At 42.2% G+C, this 24,986-nt stretch overlaps 3 protein-coding genes across 6 annotated transcripts in view; 2 read left to right on the top strand and 1 right to left on the bottom strand.

Moving 5' to 3' along the window:
* Window positions 1-350: 350 nt before the first annotated feature.
* On the bottom strand, window positions 351-7,715 carry idh3g (isocitrate dehydrogenase (NAD(+)) 3 non-catalytic subunit gamma). The gene is made up of 12 exons (XM_080763302.1): window positions 7,567-7,715; window positions 7,295-7,342; window positions 6,483-6,580; window positions 6,257-6,372; window positions 6,079-6,139; window positions 5,780-5,912; window positions 4,745-4,878; window positions 4,545-4,647; window positions 4,271-4,417; window positions 3,291-3,385; window positions 1,826-1,886; window positions 351-1,274 (listed from the first exon to the last, which is right to left on the bottom strand). The coding sequence occupies exons 1-12, from the start codon at window positions 7,645-7,647 to the stop codon at window positions 1,173-1,175; spliced, it is 1,179 nt and encodes a 392-aa protein (XP_080619428.1). The 5' UTR covers window positions 7,648-7,715; the 3' UTR covers window positions 351-1,172.
* A 556-nt stretch (window positions 7,716-8,271) lies between these two features.
* On the top strand, window positions 8,272-14,976 carry fam3a (FAM3 metabolism regulating signaling molecule A). The gene is made up of 10 exons (XM_080764200.1): window positions 8,272-8,608; window positions 8,867-8,899; window positions 9,007-9,120; window positions 9,231-9,254; window positions 9,381-9,507; window positions 9,855-9,913; window positions 10,023-10,073; window positions 10,186-10,270; window positions 11,084-11,210; window positions 13,488-14,976. Exons 2-10 carry the CDS (start codon window positions 8,887-8,889, stop codon window positions 13,587-13,589), a joined length of 702 nt encoding a protein of 233 aa, XP_080620326.1. The 5' UTR covers window positions 8,272-8,608; window positions 8,867-8,886; the 3' UTR covers window positions 13,590-14,976.
* Window positions 14,977-15,426: 450 nt separating this feature from the next.
* wnk3 (WNK lysine deficient protein kinase 3) overlaps window positions 15,427-24,986 on the top strand; it is a 62,191-nt gene continuing 52,631 nt past the window's right edge. For all 4 annotated transcript variants that reach the window (XM_080763961.1, XM_080763963.1, XM_080763962.1 and 1 more), the window contains exon 1: window positions 15,427-15,917. The gene's annotated coding sequence lies outside the window, so the exon portion shown is untranslated. The remainder of the gene's footprint in view (window positions 15,918-24,986) is intronic.

Raw genomic sequence — 24,986 nt, 5'->3', positions numbered from 1 at the left:
TATTTTTCAATAGCTAAAGTATAACAATGCTTAAAACAACAAATGTGGTTCCCGCCCAGAATGGGTTAATAGAAGATTTGAGGACGGATTAATCACGTTAGAAATATCATCAGCTGTGCTGATTAGCGATCTAGACAGTTGTGTCAGAGCAGCACCATTATTGTCTTAGGAATGGGACACAAAGGGCAGTTATAAGCTCCTGTATTTTAACATCAGTTATTAATATAACTGAGGTAAATATTTTCTGAGGTGGTACTTCAGTATAAAAAGGTTGGGAACCAATGTTCTAATCTACAGTACATCCAACACTTTCTGTTGCCCCTGTAGGAACTCTGAGGTCAACACAGATGCAGATTATGGATAACTGCTTTATTGGTAATATTTGTTATACATTTACTCAGAAACCTGTCTTTTCATATACACATTTAATAGCTCTTGCCAGATGAGGCCTATGCCCATTATTTGGGCCACATTGAGGTAAGGTCCAAAACAAAAAGAACATTATGGCACAAGCGCTGTTTAGCTGTAACAGAAAGCGTTAATCTCACCTACATAACAGTTTTGTACGGTATATAGATCTTGCACACAGACATACAGCACAAGAGTTTTCAATAACAGTATCACAGAAATGTAAGGCGAAACTAAAGCTGTATATTTGGATTGATGCAAAAAGGTCCCGACAGCAGTAAATTACACGATTTTCCATCAATAGATGTATACCACCAACGCTAAAGGCAAACACTGGCTGGTGGCGAAAGAGGGATATCAGTTTATGACTTTGCACAAAAACTATATGCATGTCTGCACGTTTCTTAAAGGCAATGTCATAACCCATTTGTTTGGTGTACCGTGTGTGCCGGCACGACAGGCCGTTCTTGTTTATATTTCAGTACCACTGTCTAACAATTCTTTATTAGCCTCAGACACTCATAATTCAAGAGTCATCCGCTGTGCCCATAATCCCAAACTAAACAGATGTGACCACAGGAATGGTAGAAATTTAAATTGTGTTCACCGGAGACACGTAAAGCATAAACTTAAGTGAAGGACAAAAGGAAGCTTTTACAGTGAGTGGACCAGCTGGTGGTGTAAAGTATTCACTATATGGACACAGGCATGCATGGACACACAGGTCTGTGTGTTGTCCTCCATGGTATGGAGTGGCAGAGGCTTTAGAACTCGCGGGTCTGCTGTCCCTTGCTGTGTATCATCCTCATGATGGACTGGACCACGTCTGACGTGGTGCCCTGCCCCCCGATGTCTGCCGTGTGTAACTGCAACACAAGAAAGAAGTAGCCGTTTCTTATTACTAATCACTTAGTTTATAAGTAATTTGTTCATTTCAAGAGCAGGTGTTGAACGATTCATTTGACATTTGTTTAGTTGAGCACGCAAAATTAATTCCTTTTGGAGGACTCATAAAAAGGTGTATATTATTCCCTTTATCATTTCTTTAATGGTAACAAGATCTGCCATAGTGGCATTTCTGCTGCTTTGGATGACAAGCGCAACAGATTGGCTGGGGTTTCATTGAGCTCAGGGAATGTAATTCACACTACACCGCATAGGATGAAGCTGCGCCGTGTGGTAGACTCTTTTTTTTTTTTTATATAAAAAAACTAATTGTGTTTATTATGTCAGTAATCAGAGAGAATTTCAGTAAGAGGAGACTATAATATTTGTTTTGTGAGAGGATTCTGGAGGAAACCTGCCAGACCTGCCATCCTATGGCCTCTGGCCTCTGGGTCTGTTTCAAACAACAATGCCTTCTGATAAGCCGGCTGGTAAGGAGGTGAGCCGAGCATCTGAGGGAAACTTAACTTACCCTGGTTTCATTCATGGTGGTGAGGACTGCATTTCGGATCATACTGGCATGATCATGAAGTCTGGAGACAGAAAGAGGAAGGAATAAATCATTCTGAAACAGTAGTTTCAGCAGTATCAGTATCACATCGCTTTGCATTCACTGGTATTTAATAAAGAAAACACTGTCACACAAAAATGAAAATTGATGTTATCACATGCTGGACTTCCTCCAGACATGTATAGAGGAGGCACAGTGCAGCACTGCTGAATTCCCGGGTGATTTCACTGACGTCAGAAAATATGAAGACATTTTAATTTAAAAAGGGGGGAGGGGGACACAAACTTAGATGACCTTCAGAAACCCCAGGGAGAATCTATTTCTGTCACATTAAAAGCCTTATTTAATTTCCGTTGGACTAATTTAACCTAGCCTTGCTGTAGCACTCGGTGCCGTGCTATGAGCTTGTAGATCTGCTATTTTTCAATAGCTAAAGTATAACAATGCTTAAAACACAAATGGGTTAATAGAAGATTTGAGGACGGATTAATCACGTTAGAAATATCATCAGTTGTGCTGATTAGCGATCTAGACAGTTTTGTCAGAGCAACAGCATTATTGGCTTACGAATGGGACAAAAAGGGCAGTTATAAGCTCCTGTATTTTAACATCAGTTATTATGGTGGCACTTGGACTATAATTTAACCTAGCCTTGCTGTAGCACAATTTCTCAGCATTTATAAAAGGCGTTTTATGTTTAACTTTATTATTGATTGATTACAGTCACACATGATATCAGTCTGGTAATCAAAAGGTTACATTTGCCAGCACCTGGTCTATTTGTCAGTGTCCCTGGGCAAGACACTTGTGCTCCCCTGAGTAGTAGTGAGTAACCATCTATTCTGAATGGTGGGTAAAGCTGAAACTGGTCTACAAAATATTTTTTATGCAAATGACTTTTTTATTGATCTCACAAATGTGAGGAGATTCTTGCTTGTCATGGACTGCCAATGATTTGGTTGGTTATGCATGCCCTTCTTAGGTTCACAGCGACTTTCATTAACCCATTCTGAACGGGAACCCATTTTGGTGTCAGCATCATGTTATGCTTTAGCTATTGAAAAATAGCAGATCTACAAGCTCATAGCGCGCCACCGAGTGGCGCGCTATGAGCTTGTAGGTCTGCTATTTTTGAAAAATCGAAGAAACGACTGACATTTTTAGAATCTGATCTAAGGTCAGAATGGGTTAATCAGACCAGTGTGTGTCCAGTGGAAACCTCGCATGAATCTGATCTCAGGTCAGAATGGGTTAAAACAGCACATTTGTACTCTCAGTGGCACCTATACCCACCATGCCTAAATGTATTCAGGAGGAAACCCTGGGTAATGGGTACAGACACAGACACATATGTATATAAACTACAATAATAATAATGTATGATATTCCAGGATGAGGTGGATGATTATTAATCATCTTAACTTACTTGAGGTGGTCCAGCATCATGCAGCTCGCCAGCAGGATGGCAGTGGGATTAGCAATGTTCCTGTTTGCAATACTCTTCCCAGTGTTCCTTGTAGCCTGAGACATCAAGAAAAGAGACATGTATGTATAATTATTATAGAACATTATGAAAACTATACGTATGTTTTTATATATATTATAAGTTGCGATTTCACATTCCCTAAATTGTTTGAAATGCCTTTGCATGCATTTTTTCTAGGACAACCATAGAGCATGTAGCAAAATGCACTACTTTTCCGTAGCATGTAATATAAGATCTGGTTATTTGAATAGAGTATTATGCATCTAGAACAGAAGACTAACATTGAGCAGCATGGAGCGTTTGGAGCAGAGTTTGTTATACATCACTCAACGTTCTTGCATATCACCTGGAGGACGTTGCGTTATTGAAAACAAGTGCTTCCAAACTCTGACAATCACACAATAATCACCCGCACGGAATCTCTTGACAGAAAGTAGCTCTGGCTCATAACGTGTCTATGGTGGATTTTTATGGAACAAAACCTGATAGAAAGAGGATAAGTCAAGCTTTCCATACACTGGCAATGTTGGTGAGTTTAACGTAGATCACAATCGGATAGGACTTTTCTGTTTTGATGTATGGGCTTTCAATGCCAGAACGTTGTTTTGTGCCACTCAGTAGGCTATCCCGAACTTCCCGCATAACTTCCGGGTATGATGATGTCACACGCCAGGAATGGCAACATGTCAGTGTGGGAACAGCATATAGGCACCTGAGCCCCAGGTGATCCGATCTTTCTGTACCGTCATTTCCCCCTGTTGATTCCCAGTAAATGTTACCCTTCACCTCTCGTGTCTGTGGATATATATCCCTGTGCCTAAACTGGCGCTCTATATTATATTAAGCATTTCCACAATCGTTTTTAGATCATTTTTGTATAGATTAGTACTATAACGTATAAACTAATGGCAACTGCTTACCGTTTCAAAGACAGCATAGTCGCGTCCGTAGTTGGCCCCCGGCACCAACCCAGGCCCTCCCACTAGGCCGGCACACACATTGCTGACCACGTTCCCGTATAGATTGGGCATCACCATAACATCAAACTGCTCTGGTTTGGACACCAGCTAAAGATACCAATCAGATCACATGTGGAAAAGGAGGTAGTTATAGATGAAATTTTTAATTGAAACATGCTTCATAGACGTAACAAATGTCAAAACTATTGGCATATCATTCAAAAGGGTTGGTCACCTGCATGGTGGTGTTGTCCACTATCATGGCGTCAAAGGTTATGTCTGGGTAACCAGCAGCCACCTCCCTACAGCACTGCAGAAACAAACCATCACCAAGCTTCCTAATGGGAGAAAACAAGCCATGTCACCAAAACATTAAAAATAGTATGTTTGACTTGAGTCAGCGATCATGTTGTCACATCACACAGGTCGACTCACATGATGTTGGCCTTGTGGACAGCGGTGACCCTGTGGCGACCCTTCTCCCTGGCCAGTCGGAAGGCGTATTCGGCAATCCTGAGGGAGTTAGTCCTTGTGATGATCTTGAGACTCTCCACTACCCCTGGCACACTCTACCGTGGGACAGCAAGACAGGAGAAAAGGTAAGCTGAAAGAAACAATGTAGTATACACAGTATGTCCCCAAAAGCCTAGGACGCCAATGACTACAGTGTGCTGGTATAGATTTGTAATAATAAACAGGTTAGTGCTACTGCTAATATGGAATTTGCTTCAAACTAAAGTATAGACACTGTAAAAAACATTATAAAATAAACTCAGGAGGGAGAAATTAATGAATAGTAGGTAGGAATGGAACCACTAGAGGGAGTGGGTTTTCACTGATTTATTTGGCAGCTTACATTTTATTTGTTTTTCATTTTTTTAAATGAACAAACAAAATCTAAAAAGCCCAAATAATGCATTTGTAAAATTAAATAAAATGTATAGTTTCAAGATCAAAAGTGCAATGTGAAGCTTGAGCAATTATTTTACTTTCCCTTTTTGGTTAACACGGATGCACAACTGTTCACAACTGGCCCCTTTTCCACCAAAATAACTTTGGTTCTAGAACCGTTTCTGTTCAAGATTCTTGGTACCTTGGTTCTTTCACAGAACCGGCCTGTACCAGCTTGCGTTTCCACCAGTTTTAGGTGACATAACTGAATGATCAAGAGAGCCCGCGAAAAATCTAAAATCCTAATTGAAAAAGAAAAGGGAAACTGTAATTCACATGGATACTTTGACCATACTTTTGTCATATTCAACACATTGCTGTCCAGGCCTGGAATCGAACCTGGGGCTCTCTAACCACTCAGCTGCGCCACCCCCAATTACAATGGTTCTGCTTAAAACTGGTGGAAACGCAAGCCGGTTCCATGAAAGCACCAAGATTCCAAGAATCTACTGTAGAGCGGAACCAGTTCTAGAACAAGTTATTTTGGTGGAAAAGGGGCCGGAAATGCATCTGTCTGACCTCGTGCTCCAGGCTGCTGTACTCTCCCTCTGTGTTCTCCCTGATGATCATGATGTCAATGTTCTTGTGGCGAGTCTGTACGCCGGGGAGAGACTGGCAGTGCATCACATTGGCATACAAGTCTAGACTGGTGCTGTGAACGGATGTACAGTACACACAAACACACGTAATGTAGAGGAAGAGAGTGAGAAGAGAGGAGGGCAACAGAAATAGATAGTCAGCTGAGAGCACTAGGCCAAATCACAGGGTATGGTTTCACAACAAAGGGCCTTTTTTTAGCAGGGACTTAAAATCCTTACCGAAGGAGATTATTCCTGGATTTCACAAAAGCCGGCATGGTGTGGTTTGTCTCTATATTTCCTGTCAAAAGAGGTGATCAGTGAAATATATATGTTTGAATTACAACAATCTTCTCAGCCTTATTTCACCCACAACAAACAAAAAGAACAGAACAAAAACATCTTTCCCTTTTCTCACCTTTGAGGGCAACTCCATTACGGCGGATGGCAGTGATGGCATCATTAATGTCGTCCTCAGTGGTCAAAGAAGAGTTGACATGCACCACCTCAAAGTCCACCGGCACACAGCTGAACCTACAGCGTGATGGAATGTCACAGGATTAGGCCAACTCGGCGCCAAATCACCTGAAAGTAATTTACAGAAGCTGAATGTCATTTCATTTGTGTAACATGACTTGACCAACCGGAAGACTTCCCTGACGTGATTAAGCAGCTCTGGACCAATCCCATCTCCGGGTATGAGTGTGACTGTGTGTCTGCCTCCATACTTTGCCGGAGGTGGCTGAAACATTGACATCTTCAAGTCAGTAACGATTGAACTGTAATCAGCTCAAATACAGATCACTTATTTTGCCGTTGTGGAAATGTTTGGGGTACACTGGCAATTTCATCCTATAATAAAAGTTGAGTTTTGGTGCAGACTATTGAGTGACAGAGTGACATTAGCGTGATTACTTACAATGTGTTCTCTCTGTTCGTTGAAGATGGACAGTAGAACAAGCCAGAAGAGAAAATAGTTTGGTATGTTAGTGTACAAGAAATCCAAAAGCTTACAAACTCCTCCCACAGAAGATCAATCATGGAAAAGTTAAAACAAATGCCAACATAAATAACAAACAAAAAACACCTCTATAGGAAAGTTGTTGGGCCAAACAGGTTATCAACAATGATTCATGTGGCAGAAGCTGCCAAACTGATGACACCAGTTCTATCACAGAAATTATTGATAAAGCTGTTGTTTATTAAATTACATTGCATGATTGCAATGCTGCCTGCAGTGCCTGCATTATACGCTTCTGCAGGTAGTATTGAGATCAGATTCAGATGCATGCATGCAACCCCGCCCCTGATAGCCCTAGAAAGGCTGTGAATCATATTCCACATTGACTGGGGTATTAGTAATACCCCAGTCAATGTGAGTAACGTTTATGAAAAGGAAACTCTATTTAAGTAACAAGCTCAGTCAGCAAAGAGGTCAGACAATATTTCAACTCACAGCGTTTGTCGACCTCTGTCTATGACTTGTGAAAGTTGTTCCAAATACCTGAAATACAGTAACGTTATCAAAATGGACAGAAACCTAGATATCACACAATATATATTTGTGATGAGGAGAGATGCTTATAACTATAAGTATAGCTTGCTCAGTGCCTAGCCAGCCAACCAAATGACCTTGTGTTGCGAGGGGAAAAAGCCTTGGAGGTTAACCTGGATGGAACGTCGATATAACTAAGACATGAATGATCATGCGTGACAAGCGTCTCTTACTTTAACCGTATTTCCCAGTCGTCCACTCCAGAGTGGCTTAATTATTTTGGCCATCGAGGGTGCAACACTGGAAGCTGCCATCTTGATTTGAAAGCAGGATGTGTGTGTGTACAGTATTATTATAGTTGCGTGTGCGTCAGATATTACGTGCCCGTGACACACTCACACATGAAGGGAGGCGTTCGTCTATAACGTTTGCATTGCTTTATTGTGTTAATTCAAAAGACAACGTGTTGATTATCAAATGCAAACAACCAGTGAAACGAAATAAAATAAATAAATCTTGACGGTTGTATCCTCAATATCTTGTCTAGAGCCTCTTGCTTTTATAGTTTTTTAAATCTGTGTTCACTGTTCTGCCTGATTTTCTGCTTTTTTGCTATTTAATGTTGTTTTGTGTTTTTTGCTATGTTTTCATGTTATTTTGTTGTTTTGCTTTCGTTTTAATGCTATTTTATGTTCTTTCTTTCTTTTTTGCTTATTATTATTATTATTCCTTATTTCCTTGTCCGCTCTAGACCGGATCTGCACAAACTGCTAAAAGAATGGATCCCCACCACGCCCCCTGGTCCAAGCTTGCGTGCCAAAAAGAACAGATATACAAGCTAACGACGCGTCTCATCGCGACGCGTTGTTAGCTTGTAGATCTGTTCTTTTGGCAAGCGACACGCCCAGTGACATCACACACGCCGAAGAATCCACCCATAAACGCGAAACCGGAAGATTTGTGAGGAAAGAAACACACAGACCAGAGACGACATAATTCTTCCAAGCGTGACAAAACTGGAATGATGTGAATAATACAGTCAAAATCAATACATCATACGATCGACTAAAACAGCGCTTATTCGAGTTTTCGGGAGTTGTTCTACTACTAAGGCAAAGTGTTAATTTCGCAGGGGGGGGGGGAAATAGCAACGTCTCGATGAGGAAACAGCGCAAGAAATAAAGTCGCCCTGCCATGGTGACAAGAAGAGCAAAAGCTCTACCGTTTCATAAGAGTCAATTAAGACATTCATTCTCTCTTTCGTTGAAACATCGGGTAGGTTTTCTCAGTCCCTTTGCGGTGTATTGTTGTGGATTACACAAAATTGAGCAACATTCTCACTCACTGCTTTAGTTCATGCGTTGTTATGCAACAACCAACGGGGTTCATTGAATCCACACACTTCATGGTAGCGTCATCTCTTCTGTCGAGCCATCTTGATTGACCAGTTTGTAAATTTACAAACGAAAGACATGAATAATACAGGACATATCGCACAGCATCGGCCTTAACGTGTTCTTTCGGTCTTTACAGGACAGCGACCCTGGTGAATCATGAGATTAACAGGTTGGCAGACATTTTCGGTACATGCATGTATTTAATTTGAGAACTGTCCTGTGCTGGTCATGCTCATTTAATTTGTACTTTCCTTCATGTTCCTTCACGTTATGCAGGAGTTTTGCGTGTTGTAGCCGTGCTGCTGCTGTTGGGACTCACATGGTGGGTGGTTAGCATCGTACTACTTGGTGGGGACAGTGGCTCAACCTCCCTGAGTAATCTCTTCACAGGTAGGACAACATGTGGAGCTAGCTACTGCTATTATTCTTCAATGAGATTTAATTGTAATTGCCATTGATCCCGTTTGTACTGTACTAAAATTCTTTGTTTAAATGTTCAGGTAAAATTGAGGAACCAACACCTGGTAAGTAGAATAACTAGTAACACATAATATAACCACACTTATCACTGGCAACCATTGTTTTGACTGAGTCTGTAGCATCTCTTCTTTGTCATCACTAACTCATGTACTACTATCTATGTCCTTTAGCGGAGCCTCATCCTCATAGGTATAAATGTGGCCTTTCAGCTGCCTGTCCCCCAAAACACTTGGCTTTCCGCCTAGTGTCTGGTGCTGCCAATGTCATCGGACCCAAAATCTGCCTCGAGGATAAGATGTGAGAATCACTGCACATTTACTCTCCTTACTACTTTGTTTCTTTTCCACTGTCTTTTTGTTGTTAAACACAACACGCGTGCCACTTTTTCTTTCTCTGTGTTGTCATCCTAACCGGGCATCAGGTCTGTCTGAGGAGCTCAATGCAAGTATTCTTTTGTCTGGCTGCCCCTCTTTTGTTGGTAGTCTGTTGCGTGCGTGGATCTTTCCGTTTTGGCAGTTCACTTACAGTCTGTGTCTGTATTTTGTAGCTAATACAACTTAGCATGAAAACAATGTATCTTCTGCGTGCAAGAATGTACAGTTTCTCAGTCAAAGCTTCAATCAATCTCACTTTATCTCTTGTAGGCTGGTGAGCAGTGTAAAGAACAATGTTGGCCGAGGACTAAACATAGCTTTAGTAAATGGTAAGAATGTCAGCCTCCAGCCTCCAATGGAATGTATTATGTGGTTTAATTCTTGTGTGTTCTTATTGTGTGCCTGCTCTAACATCTAGTGGATGTTTGTGGTTTGCAGGGGTGACAGGAGAGCTATTGGACACCAAGTCATTTGACATGTGGGCGGGAGGTAATTAAAACAATGAGCTTTACATAAATAAGCATGTTGCACAAACATGTGGTGTGTTGAACATAAGAGTCCATAAATCTGAGTACTTTGCTCATATGCTTTTCATTCCCAGATGTTTCAGACCTGCTGAAGTATCTCCGGCCTCTCCATGAGGGAACTCTTGTGTTCGTGGCTTCCTTTGATGATCCAGCTACAAAGTAAGCGTGTGTGATGTGTTCTCCCCTGCACCTCTTCACCCCTGCCTCTCTTCTACAGTCACACATGGAAACCATTCTGACAGAGTATTGCTGCGTTTTCAGCATTTTTAAGCTACAGTTGTGTGTAGCTTAAAAATATATGTTCAGTGTATTTAATTCTGAGAACCTTTTGTTTTGTTGAGTTATTCCTTGACACTGGTAAGTACTTACAGCAGCTGCTCATTGACAGTTTATCAAAAACATAGTAGTTTTGAATCGATAGTTGCTTATGAATGGACAGCACTTGAAATGATTGAGTCTGGAGGTGTTAATAATTCAATTGAGTGCCTGAAATCTTGTTTAAGTCTGTCATCTGCATTCAGATTTCAAACTCTTCAACCAACATACATAATACTATTAAAATTATTACTGTATATAAAATTCCCACTGAGGTATAACATGCCTTTGTACAGCTAACTGGTCAAGTCAAACAATTGTCAATCACCTTTATCAGTTTTTGTCTTTATCGCCTAAATATATACAGTATTTTACGAGAACCTTTTTAGTTAGAGGAAAAAGAGGAACTAACCAGGTGCTCAACGGAGATAGCAAAACATGATAATGATAAAAAGGTGCTCATACGGATGTGAAATACTATCCCTTATTTTTGCGGTGTGGCACCTGAGGGGTGCACCACCCAAACAGGTATTGCATAACCGGTTAACAGAGGAGGAATGTAAACAATTCAGCCATACCTGCCGCCCAAAGTATGCCCATGACTCTTTGCAATTTATTAATGTTCAACCACTTATCTTCTCCTCATTTCAATGGCAGACTGAACGATGAGGCTCGGCGACTGTTTGAAGAACTCGGCAGCACAGCAGTGAAGGAGCTTGCCTTTAGAGACAGCTGGGTGTTTGTAGGGGCCAAGGGCATTGAGAATAAAAGTCCCTTTGAGCAGGTAATATATGCCATTTCTTATTTTTGTGTTCACACATGTAGAGCTGCGGTCCTGGCTTTAGAGTGGGAAGAGGGCGGCATTCTTATTGATTAGTGTTGACCACATAGTGTATTATGGCTACTGGCTACATAATACATGTATGTATGTATGTATGTACATGGTAGATTCTACTAGGACCCATAGATGAGTAGTTCTCAAACCTTTTAGTGTGAAGGACCACCATATTGTATTTGGTTGCTGTATATGAATTTGAAAAAATGTCAAATTTGAAAATATGCATTACCAGGATGCACTTTAAGTCACATGAAATGTGAAGCTGTTTACTTGAATATGGGAATGGGATCAGGTATTTAGGTTAGTGGTCTTTATGTGTAATGTTGTGTCATGGTCTTAATTTAGTGTGTAATGGCTGTCCTCACTACTCCCTCTGCCTTTTCTACTCGACACATCGAACCACCTTGTGTATGTCTATGCTATGCTTTATACTTCGTCATGGCGTTGCATGGCTAAAATAGTTGAGTTGGTGAGCTTGTAGATATGCTTTTTTCTGTCGACATGACACCTTCTGGCACCTAAAGCTTCTGAGGACAAATTCAGAACGCCATATGGTGAACTTCATCATGGAGATGCTGTCAAACCACATCTTCATCCTACGAACCGGCTATGGTCAGAGAAGCAGGCTGAGAAGATTGAGGAATGGCGTCCCCCAGGGCTCTGTCCTTTCCCCGATGTTGTTTAATATATACATTTATGACCTACCGGAGACAACATCAAGGAAGTATAGGTACACAGATGATCTGGCCATTATGCCATGACGACCAACCGTGAAAAGCCAATGGAAGATGGTCTTAACCAGGACATGGACATCTTGGCTTCCTACCTCCACAGGTGGTGCCTGCAGCTCAGCACAGGCAAGACGGTGTCTGCAGCATACCACCTCAACAACAGGGAGGCTAAAACTCTTCAATTTTCATTCAATCAACACCTTGAAGACGTGAGAGCCAAGGTCACATCAAGGGTCTCACTTATCTGATGCCTCGCTGGTAGCCTTGCTGGTAGCCTTGCTGGTATGCTTCCGCCAACACACTACAGATTTCCACCCATGCCCTGGTCTTCTCTGCAGCTGAATACAGTGCCCCAGTCTGGTGTAGGCGCCCACATTTCAAAAAGGTAGACACCATAATTAATAACTCTCCGAACCATGACTGGCTGCCTGAAACCCACTCCTGTGTCCACTCCTAACTGCCAGTCCTTGCAGGAATTGCCCTGGCCAGCCTCCGATGAGAGGCTGCTATCATCAAGCTAGCAAGGAAAGCCCAGATACATTACTGGCATTAGTGGCATATCCTGCACAGCACTACAGTGGATATAGACTCTGAGTCACTAGAGCCTCCAAACAGACTCAAGTCCTGGCACCCTTCCAACAAGGCAGCACAAGAGATGCTACGCTCCATCCCGGAGGACTTGTCCACAAGTGCATGGCTAGCGGCATCCTGGAAGCAGGAGTGGGAGTCTGCCGGGCTCCTATATGCACCGCTACATCTGTGAACCAGGGGATCGTGTTGAAGGAGAGGGCCTACCATGCCAACAATGGACCTTACTGAACCGCCTGTGCACTGGAGTCGGCTGCTTCAAATCAGCTATGAAAAAGTGGGGCTTGACAGAGTGCAGCATGCGAGTGTGGCGAGCCACCTTCGGAGGCTGGCCCCAGACAACGGCGGGGCTACATGATGCTGAGTTGGACATTTGATGATACACGAAAGAAGAAGGCATCAGTGTGACACATTAGTACAATGGAGTATAAACAATGATGGCTGCCACTATATTCTGCGTGTTCTTAGGGGAAGAGCTTAAATCATCACACACTTATGATTTAAGTATGTCATTACATATTACAGTATCAGCCCAGTGTGTCATCAAGTGATGATTTTAACCCCTCCCATAAAATCATAATTTAGGGGGAGGCCCTCAGGCGAGCAAGGAGAAAAATAACCAAACTGCAAAGAGAAATGTGTCAAGCATAGGCAAAAATCCTATTCATATCATAATCGAGCTTGTACAATATGTACTGTGCCTCTTAGTTTGTACATATTTACTCTTTAACATGTATAAAGTGTTTAGAAACGGATCAACAAATTCCCTTTACAGGTTCTTTAAACTTTTCCTAATTTAGCTGGAGATCCCCTGGAACCCCTGAGACCACTTTGAGAACCATTACCATTGATGATTGAATGATCTGAGTTTAACCGAGTTTGCTTTTGTGTCCGTGTCCTTTAGCGTATGAAGAACACTAAGACTAACAACAAGTACGAAGGCTGGCCGGAGTCTCTGGAGATGGACGGCTGCATTCCGCTGCGGGCACCTCTGGACAATTTGTAAGGGAGCACTTCTGGAACTCCTATATGATGGAACACATACCGTGCCTTTAGCAGTGCTGCAATGACTTACCACCCGCGGATCATGCTTAGTGCTTACGGTTTCTAAGTCAAGGAACTTTTGGATGGTTCAGACCGCCTTAGACATTTTATTACTCTAGCATCTTCTCCTGTCTTGTTTGTTCAGACGGGCATGAGTGGACTGCAAAGGAGGACAGACATGGAACTCATTTCATTGAGAAAAATATGCTGGATTTTGTGTGCAAAGTGTGTCAGGCAGCACCTAACCTGCCTGGTCAAGTTATGAGATGATGGTGAAACTGGTCTGTAACACAGGACTGCAGTATGTAAGTAAGCTAAAGGGAAGCTTCAGAGGCCAAAGGTGTGATGACCAAAATGTAATGCCTGATTTATTCTTAGTCGCGCTCGGGTGTCACACACTGAAAATAGCCACACTAGAGCTGCTATTTTTGGTGCGTGACTTAACTTTACACGCAACTTAAGTATAAAACAATAAAATAAAATCATAAGTGATACCAGAGAATGAACAATACAGTAGGTCTTCCAAAGCCCATGCAGGATTTTGAATTAGGTCTTAGGTCTTTCACAAAGTCCACTGCTAGTGTTTTAGTCACCTTTGCTTGAACAAAGGGGATATGTATATATATTTTTCCCCATATTTTTTAATTTGGTGAAAGAAATCCCTGTCTTATTTTTCTCTACTTAGTGATATGGGGTAAGTCTGTTCCTACACAGTGGGAAGACTACATGAGGTACTGTAGACAAACAACCACCTACTGTCCTAAGCAGCTGCTCTAACAAATACATTGTCCAGTGGGCAAAGTCACATTTCAACATACATTAATGTAATATCCTGTGATATAGTATATCTTTCACCTATGCTGTTATGAATGATGTTGTAGCTCAGCTACAATCCACTTCTGACAACTTGCGGCACAGCAGTTTGTAGAGTACTGCTTGCTCAATGTTTACAGAATTATTGACATTTGTGCAGGAAATACCAGATTCAAGAAACTACTTGCATGCATCTTTACTCATCGAACACAGCACTATTGTTAATATGTAGGGCGTGTTGGCGATGCTGTGAATTTTGTCTCAGGCCTAAAATAATACATTTCGTATGTGTGTGCTTATTTACAAACTGCAACCTTTTACGTCTTGTATTTTGAGTATGTGGTATTTCTTACACAGTTGAATGTATCTCACTATTGTCAATCCTAACATGGAACAGTCTAATTTGGCTACCTTGGTCTATTTGTTGCTATGAACGTATAGCTTTGTTAAAAAAAAAGTAGGTGAAGGAATGTTTTTTATTGTGGAATCAATGCTGATCATTAAATTCGTTTTTAGCTGAATGTTTATAAAACCAATTATTAGGTGCGTTTTTTCTTTAAATGCACTTCAAGTGTCATACATGGCGAAGTCCACCAGAGGGAGACTGGGTCGCGGTTATTGTATTGGCGATAGTGGCGTTCAATCTGCCCATGGCATTTGCATGGGTGGACCTGACATGCTACCAGCCACAGGGCAGGGTTTAGCTTACCTACCTAGCTATAGCTTACCCTAGTTGTCAGTGAGGTGAGAGATGACAGTATAATTGACTTTTATTCTTTTGTACATTTCGTACATTATAAAAGTGGTCAAAAGGGACCGAGGGTTTTAACTGTTTCACGCAAATGTGTTCGAAACATCCCTTGGCCTATATGCAAACACCGTGGCGTGCACCACTGCCCTCTAGTGATCACACCGAACGACTACAGTTCGTTTGCATCCCACAGACGGCCTGTGGCAAGTGTACTCGACTGTCGAGATAGGAACGAGCGGCTGCAGACAAGCGCATTCAATACACTTGAACTACCGAATAGCCGCATGCTGTAAATTATGTACATAACGATTATTTTTTTAAACACCTGAATGGACAGGTACACGGGGTACACAAGTGTGAGTCGCCATAAGGACGAGCGAGTGGACAAATTATGTGAAAAAGGCAAGCATCACTGCAATTGGACAGACCAAGGCTCGACGACTGGAGTGGGGATTTTCAAGCCGACAGCACCATGGGAGAACCTCATAAAATATAGCAAAAAAATATATACGAATACGCGCTTTTTGTATTTTTTATTTTTTAGCTCTGTGCAAATGTAATTATTTGGTGTAAAATAATTTTATACGACCCCCCCGGCCCCCATGTAAATCAGCTAAAGCCCTATTTGAAAGCTCTTTGTACATAGCTAAGGGAATATATAACGTTAAACCAGCTCGTAAACGCAAAACAGCCTGCTGGATGGACAAGATAATAGGCTACGTTTGGGTGAGTAGACCTTGTTATTATGTGATAACACATGTCAACTAATATATTTGCTTTATATGTACTTAGGCTATTGTGGAACGGCAGCGGGTTCTCCTCATTCAGTACACAATGTTATTATTGTCCCTGCAGTCCTATCTGACGTGCAGTGAGTGGGTATTATCACTGTGATGTTGTGTTGTGTTTTTAAGTCCATTCAACGTTTAGACAGCTCAACAGCTTATTTCTTGAAATACGACGTGCAGTTATGAAGCACTAGCACTTGAGTCAAGTGCAGACAGACGGACTGCTGACTGGCGGGCGGCGGGCCTACAAACGCCAAGTATTTAGCACAGCACATCATTTGCATAATTCGACGTTTTGTCAAAGGGCTGTGCTATTGTCTGTAGTTGGGTGCTGTTGGCCCTATTTTTTAATTTTATTTCAATTTTTTATTTGCATACAATTTGCTTTTCCTATAACGCTAGACAGTGGGAATCAGTTACAGTAACTCGTGACTGGGTGATTGTAGCCTTTTGGCGTTTTTTGAAGTCAGCTGAGCTTCATGCTGGCCAATGGCGGGGGAGGGCCAGTGGATCAGCATACAGCCATACAATACAGTAGCTGTAAATAATGTAGCCAGACTGAGCCAGTAAACAACACGATTTCAGACTGAGTATTGAACCAGATACTCTGTTGCCCCCCCACACGGATTATTATGCCTGTTTTAGAACATTAAAATATAACAAATTTAGTTGTTGTAAAATTCTAACCCCTTAATTCCTGTCTGTTATTGGCTCACCTTTCATTTATGGTGAATTCATTATTATGCTATCATTGATAGCCCCTGGGTTATGATCAGCAATGGCCTGGGCAATGGAATAGTCCATGTCATTTAATATCCAATTTCAGTCCATGATCCATATCAATATTCTATAACCAAATAGATAGTAATAGTGTCAAAAACACGGATTTGGGCATGCTTTGATTACCCCAATGGGAGTAGGCTAATGGTATTCTAAACATTAGAGGTGACTAGCAAGCCACCATTCTTGTATAAATGCTGACAACTGTAGAACGAAAACTAATGCCCACATTATGCCTGCTGATAGTAGTCTGTCACTTTGCCAGCATGTCCATTTAACAGTTTTAGTTCTTTATTTTACATTTATATATTGCTCACTTGTTATTGCACGTTGTCAGTCCCCCCTGGAAGTCTTTTGTGAGCCTTCCCAAGGTTTCCTCCTTTTCTTCTCCTGTCAAGGATCGTTTTCTTGCCAGGTTGGGGGTGTAAGGTCAGGGGGTGCTGTTTGGTTAATTACTTCATTAATCTCTTCTTAAAACATAAGGCTCTCTAGGCCTACTGTTGTCGAAAAGGCCATTCCTTATTTGACACTTTGAAAATGGTGTTCATTCTTTTAATATTTTAATGTTTTTATTTCTCACTGCACATTTTACACTTTTTATTGGTTTTTATGTATCAAGTTTTATGTAACGCACTTTAGAACTTTGTTTTGATATTTACTACTACTAACTATACAGTATAGGACAGCTCTGTAATCTTTAAAGAAATCACTACACCACTATGAAGTCAGCAGAGCACAGATGATCGGCTCAGAGGTCTGACTGTTTTGATGCTGTAATTATTATTGTGTAATAGAATAGGCTCAGCTGTGTGTTTAAGCTCTAGGAGAGTATTAAGCCAATTTAGGAATATGTGTAATCCTGACTCATCATCATCGCCTGATTAATGCACACTCTCCCACCTGGATTAGATGGGCCATTCGGTTAGGAAGAGAGGGCTCTACCAGTTGGAGGGAATGCAATAAAAGAGGGTCCCCCCCACCTGTCTCTCTCTCTCTGTCGCTGTCTGTCTCTGTGTGTTTCTCTTTCTAACTTTCTCTTTCTGTGTGACTCTGGCTCTCTATCTCTCTGTCTGTCTGTCTGCTTGTCTGTGCGTTTCTCTCTCAATCTAACTTTCTTTCTTTTGCTCTCAATGAACAGTCCCCTGTGTGTGTGTGTGTGTGTGTGTGTGTGTGTGTGTGTGTGTGCGCTACCTTCACTCTCCCATGCTTGACCTGGATTGGACAAAAGTACTTGTGTTTTTCAGCCTTGGCTTGTTGTAATGGGAACAGAACAATCATTGAGTGTTTGACTCTAATAGTCAAGGAGTTCAAGTTGATTCCTTTGTAGTTTTTAACCACCAAAGATGCAAATGGGTCCATAGTGTGCTGAATCAAATGATACTGTAGGCCTACTACAATTAGATAGGCGTTTATCAGTCTTCATTAGTCCACAGAGCATTTTGATGTCAGATTGAGCTATTTATAGTACTCTTTTGAAAATATGAATGATGAAAATGTCTCGTGCTTGGACTGAAAATGTCTATTGTTTGTCTCTGGATACATTTCTGCAATACATCTTGTTCTAGCTTAGCCTGACCTAGTTAATGTCAGGCTTGACATTAACATTTTGAGGCACTTGTCCGGACACAGAAGTCACTTGTCCGGAGCACGAGCAAGCTAAGTTGGTTTTCGTGAATACGGTGCATGTTTGAATATTAGATGAATATTCTCAAGTTTACAAGTCAATAGCCGTAGAATGTCTATGATCTTGCATATATTTCATGTATTCCAAATACACCGTCATAGATCGGTCCTATCCTCGCACGGTTAGCAGATTTACCTTGTCGGATTTAAACTTGTATCACTGCGTGTGTACAATTTCAATAATTCATTTCTAAGACTTGGTGTCAGATATTATCCTCTAGTTTCATATCCATTTGAAAGTTATGTCAGAAAACATGTGTTTAGTAAAATATTACCACTTTTCCATGAGATTCACACAGACCGCATTCTCTGTCAGACGAGGCAGGACCTGAAATGACTGCTGGACTGAACATACAGTATGAAGCACACAAGTATGTGCCACACAATTGACAGGTGCGTTGCGATTGGTGTGGGTGGGGTAATTAATCACACCACTGCCAATTGTGTGCCCCATACATTTGTGCTTCCCAAAGGACGTTCAGTAGTGCACTCATTACAGGCCCGTCGCCGGAGAGAATGTTGTCCATGTGCAGCTCGTGGAAAAGTTGAGATATTTTACTGAATACACATTTTCTGCCAAAACAACAAGACAAGCCTTTATGTCAAGCCCTGAGCCAGTATTATTAGTAAAGTTCAATTAGTAAATGGATATAATCAGTATAATATACTTCTGATTCACATGACATTAAGGCTTGTCCTGTTTCCCGTTAAATCTTTCCGGACAAGTGAATTAAAATCTTACTTGTCCGTTCAAGTAACTCTGGACAACTTGACTCTTTGACGCTCCTAGCAGCCGACAATATTGTCTGGCATTATTATGTGGCTTTCCTAATAATCACCTTTCCAATATTGGTAATAGTCTGTGATCTTACATACCTGTACATTTCATCTATTTCAAATACGCAGCCATAGATCGTTCCTATGCACGCACGGTTAACAGACTGACCACATCAGACACAGGTGTGTTGCGATTGGGTTGGGGTAATTGATCACACCACCTATAGAGCGCCGCAGTCCCCGCCCCCTTTCAGAAAAGCGAGTGGCCCAGGAAGTGGAAGCCCCATGCATTCTCCCATCGGCACTTTTAATATAATTTATTTAAAGACGGTTACGCCGCGGACAAAGCTAATTCGGATCGTGACGAATCATGACAATGAACACAATATTTTGGGCCGATCAAATAATTTATAAGACGAAAAATAAAACAAATAGTGTTGTCTCCTGACTTTCTTTTCTTCTTTCTAATGATTTGATCGTCCCAAAATATTGTGTAAATAAATGATATTAAAAGTGCCGATGGGAGAATGCATGGGGCTTCCACTTCCTGGGCCACTCGCTTTTCTGAAAGGGGGCGGGACTGCGGCGCTCTATTGTAACCAACAGCCTGCCTTTCAATTGCACTCCAAGTTTAAATGACAGTAAAGAAAGTAGCATCAGATACAGTGTGTTCAATAGACCTGTTTGTGCAACAAGGGAAGGAAGGCGCTATATGTTCACAGGTATTATAATCCACCTCGGGCATAAAAAACAAACAAACTGGTAAATCTGCATGAGGAAGTATGAATGTAATCCACAGGAAGGTAATCGAACATAGCAAGACTAGACTGGCATAATAAAAGTCTGATGAAACCGTGTAGGGCGCATGTTCAGGCATTTGTAACTGGGAGAGCTTAGTGGCATGAAGAGATTGTGACTGTCACTAGGGTGGTTTCACTGCGGTAGGTTTTTCCCATACCAGGTGGAGACACATAGCCTGACATTTTTTTTAAATCACACAATATCCCTGGTCATTTCCAAATATGACCTCTCGGCCTTATAGCAATCCAACCAAAGTCTGCCAAAACAAGTATCACTTGCCATCGCGCATGTGTGTAGCCTACCTTTAGCATGATTTAAGCTTAGTTGTGCACCAGTCTTGCATAACATAGGCGACCACAACGCATCACATTGCGTTGTGAGTTTGTGGATCGCTATTATCGTGCAACACTGGCGTGCAAATCAGGCTTAGGGCAAGGTCACACATGCACGACAGAAACAGTTGAATCCCGTTTTGCACAAGCTTCCGGTTGTGTCACGTGAAGTTCAACATTGAAGCGTTTAGCCATGGCATGTATTTTTACTTCCCCAAAGCTTGGCATGTGCAAATTCCCTCTTCCCCTGCTATCGTACATGTGTGTGACCAATGACCATACCCGTCCTTATGTAGTACACACACATGCACACACATACAGACAATCAGACATGTCACACTCACTTCCATTCTGTCCGAGTGAAAGCAGGGGAGCTTCCGGTTGCGGTGCACCGATGTATGATGTGCCGTCGCTCGCGTATTAGTTCAACTTCGTTGAACTTTGACAAGTTTGATGTCTCGGTATGCATTGGACACCCCTCTGCCATCGTGCGTCTGTGACCGGACCCTTAGAATTTTGTCCAGCAACTCCGTTACTACTGCCCTGTCTCTCCACATCGCTCTGCACACTTCATCTCTTGTTTTAATCACTATGGGAGAAATGATAAATGGAGAACGGAGTGGAGAGACTCAAACTGTGGCATTAATCATGCATGGAGAGGTTGCTGTTATAGGGAAGCACAGCAGGTCAGGACTTGATCTGCATAGATGATGACTGAGCAAGTCCTTTGAACACAGCACACTTGTGATAATCTACTCTGGCTGGGCTATATAATATCAATATTATATCGACATCTTGAGGGTTGACATCATTTGGGATTTGTGAGGGACCCTAGCCCCTCCTATATTCAGCTATTAGTGTAGATCTTCGTCTTACACAGACATTAAATTACCATTGACAATGAATGGAGAATTTACATCATATGTGTCTGAGCAAATCGGCCATTTTCGTCCTACACATAGATTAAATTCTCATTGACAATGAATGGGGAATTTATGTCGTGTGTCTGAGCAAATCATGTCATGTCATGATGATGTACGATTTGAATTGAGCACCCCTCAATTCACACGGTGTAATTTTTTATATTGATATGGCATATACAGTATAAGTGATGTCTTTTGGTATAAGTCGTTTAGGACCTAATTTGTACAGATATGTTAAAATCTAGATTGAATAGGCAATCTACAAGTTTAAAATGTGATATTTGATTTTGTCCATATCGCTGAGGCCTAATATCGTTCTGGGAGCAGTAGTTAATGGCTGAAAAGTATAGGAATGTAATTGTATTTTAATGGCCTTAATTTAAAAGCCTACACTTGGTATGCAGCAGTGGCTGTACTTGCATAATACATCAGGATTGTCTAAAGAGTTGGACTTTAACAACCTTTACCAGAGAGTCCCCCTCACCCGGCCCACTGGATGTACCTCACAAACTGTTCCTATGCCAATGCAGCCCTATATAATTTATTCAACCCATTCCAACCTGTGATATTATTATCTTCTTAGTACTCCATGATATTCTCCTCTCCAGTCCATGTACAACTGTAGTTGTTTTTGTTCAAGCAGAAATTTAGCTATAGTCACTGCTTTCATTCACACAAACACTGGCACATATTTTATCAGGCAAAATCCCCCCAACCCCTTTTTTGTCTGTGCCTCCCCCTCTCTTTATCTCTCTCTTGTTCTCTTTCACACACACATTTTTCCCACCCCTGCTACTAGCCAGCCCCCCTCCCCTCTTTCTCTTTTCTCTCTCTCTCTCCCTCCCTCCCTCTCCCCCTCTCGTCCACTGTCCACTGTCTCCCTCTCTTTGCCTCTGTGCCCGACCCCCCCCCTCCTCTGTTCCCAGTTTCAAACCTTGTCTGCTCTGACCAACCAACTACAATCCCTTCCTGTCCCCCCCACCCACTTTTTTATTCACACTTTTCATCTACATGTCCCCCTCGATCACAAAACCGAGCTCTCTGCCTGCACGCGCCCACACACGCACGCACGCACACATATACACACACATGCTGTCCCCCTGGCTTCTCCTCCTTTGTCTGCCTGACTAATTCTCCAGCGGTCGTTCGGTCCCAGGGGATTAATGTGTGTGTGCCCATGAAGGGAGGGATGAAAAAGTGCAGGAGACAGAAGAGAGTGTGCGATATTTTTGTTATGTTTGCAGTTTGGAAACTATTGGTGAGAGGAAGGAAGCTGTATCCTTGTCTTTGTCTTTTTTTTCTGCATGACGGAGAGTGAAATTAGGCTATTCTAGGGCATGATATTTTCTTTTAATAATATTCCCTCTTTGCCAGTCTCTAAACGTTTGTGTTCAGGACCACTGAAAGTTGCAGCAAAAACAAAGTTTGAGCCTCAGTGGGCTTGAGGCTGCAGTACAAATAATGTGTGAAAACACAAAACAGCGTGTGAAATCACTATGACCCTCCCTACACATGCATTTCTGACGAGCAATAAGCTGCAGGTGTTTCACCAAAGTAAAAGCTTGGACGCCCACAGGGCAGGAAGAATGCACCATGTCAGATGGCCCCTTCTCATGTAGCGTCAGTAGAGGAAAATGAATGAATTAATGAATGAACGGACGAACAATGATTCTGACATGTGAACACGGCCTATGGGCTGAATTCGTTTTTTTTTGCTGCCAAAGCGAGATGCCATCGTTTCAGTTGTTGTGCGTTTGTTATCCTTAACTCTTATAACCTCTGTGGTTTACAACATTTGCCCACATGGGCAGCCATTTGGTCATTTGGCTGGTGTCAGGAAATTCCTTTTTGACATTCTTCTTTTTGAAAGGGGACATGTGGTTTGGGTTGTGTGTGTGCTGTAGGTTTGAGAGATAGAAAGAGAGAGAAAGAGAGGGAGAGAGAGAGAGAGAGAGGGAGCTTGTATACAGTACAGTATGACTGGTTTGGTATGTGTATTCACTTTCTGGGATTTATGTGTAGTGTGTGCATGCATGCGTGTATATGCACTATAGTGCACCCGTGCACTGTTGTGTTTCTGATGTGGGCATATGTTGTGTGAGGCCTCTGCATGCACAATTGTGCGATTCGTGTGAGTGTGCGTTTGTGCACTAGTGTGTCATATCTTCCATACGAATGCACTAGTGAGTTTCTCATGTATGATTGTATGTGTCTGACTTTTTGTGCATGCGTTTGGAAGCGAGTCTGGGAGGGTGTGAGAGACAGCGATGGGACTGTGAATGTGTTTGATGTACTGTGATAACTCTGTCCGGTATGTGGCTTTCATGGGAACTCCTTGCCCTGGGGACACTGGCAAATAAGCTCTTGTTTAAAGGAGAACTTCCCTCTCTTTATCGCCTGTTGTTTTTCCCCCTTGTCCCTCCACATCCTGTTAGCCTTTACCTTTTTTGTCTCACAGTTCCGTGTGTCCCTCTAGGGTCACCCTAACACGATCCTCCTGATTTAGGCCATAGAAAGGCAGACGCCATTAATTTGTGTGACAGGTAACTTATCTTATGGATGATTTTTACATACTGGGAAAACTAAATGCTTTTGAGAATTCACCCGATACTTTTGTACGACTCAAGCGTACCGGTCCGAGACCTATCAGGCCCCTCCCCTTTGTCAGTTGGTCTAATATCAACGTATTGTATCTTTAATTTGACTGACAGCTATTGGCATTGGGTTGTCAGCCTGTCTGAATTTGGATCAGGAGAAAGGGCATGCTTGACGTGAGTGCTAATGATCGTTTTATAAAAGAGTTAATGGCTCTGCTGTGAGCTACTGTACATGCCACCCGCAGCTCATTTTTGCTCATTAGAGCCAAAGTATTTAGGGGGAAAAAAATCCCCAGCTTGCCTGTATTAGTTTGACTGAGGACCAAAAAGGACATTCCAGTGGTTGTGAATGTGAGGCGTTGTGGAGGTCTCCAGGATTCTCTGTAATGTGTGAGCAGTAACCTTAGACACGGCTAGTGAGTGACAGCGGCACTTCAGTTGGTCAGTCATGTGTTTTGTATCCTGAGCTGGAATCTACTTGGGCTATATATTGCTCCCCACTCAGTGCACCGTTATGTATGATAATTGAGACAACCATGTTCCTGACCTTCACCACAGCGTTTACTAGTGGCGTGGTGGTCATTAGTGCTCTCTCTTCTGCGCGACACCATCGCGGGGCGGAGCATAAATTATACTTGATGATGGGCTGCAGGTGCGCGTGCAGTCGTGCACAAACAGGCTCTGCTGCCGTGATCATGAGTGCTCACAGCGTTCTTACCCGGCAACTGGAGGTGTGGTTTTGAGGACAAGTGCTTTGAATTGCTATTATCTTTCAAACACAACAGAAACCAAGGACTATATATTTTAAGGGCGAGACATCACAATAAAAATCCTAATCATTCTTCCTCCACACTGGGAGAAAAATAACATCTGAAAGTTTGATGGTGCATTTTGTACACGTGAGTGCAGTTAGAACTTTTCCATTGCATGTTATGAGAGTCAGGGTTCTTGTGCGGCCGGCCTGCACGCGCATGCTGGTGCTTATCAGTGTGATGTCGTCTGTTAAGGCGTCTGTACGCACCCCTACTACTCAAAGTGACTACTGGGTTGGGCTGCTGGATTCAAGGGGTTTGGCTGCTATGTCTGGCAGACATAGTTGAGGGATGATATGTCT

This window comes from Protomyctophum bolini (assembly GCF_963924005.1).
Source record: "Protomyctophum bolini genome assembly, chromosome: 5".
Taxonomy (NCBI): Eukaryota; Metazoa; Chordata; class Actinopteri; order Myctophiformes; family Myctophidae; genus Protomyctophum; species Protomyctophum bolini.
The sequence above is the reverse complement of the archived record's forward strand: the minus strand, read 5'-3'. Positions and strand labels throughout refer to the sequence as shown.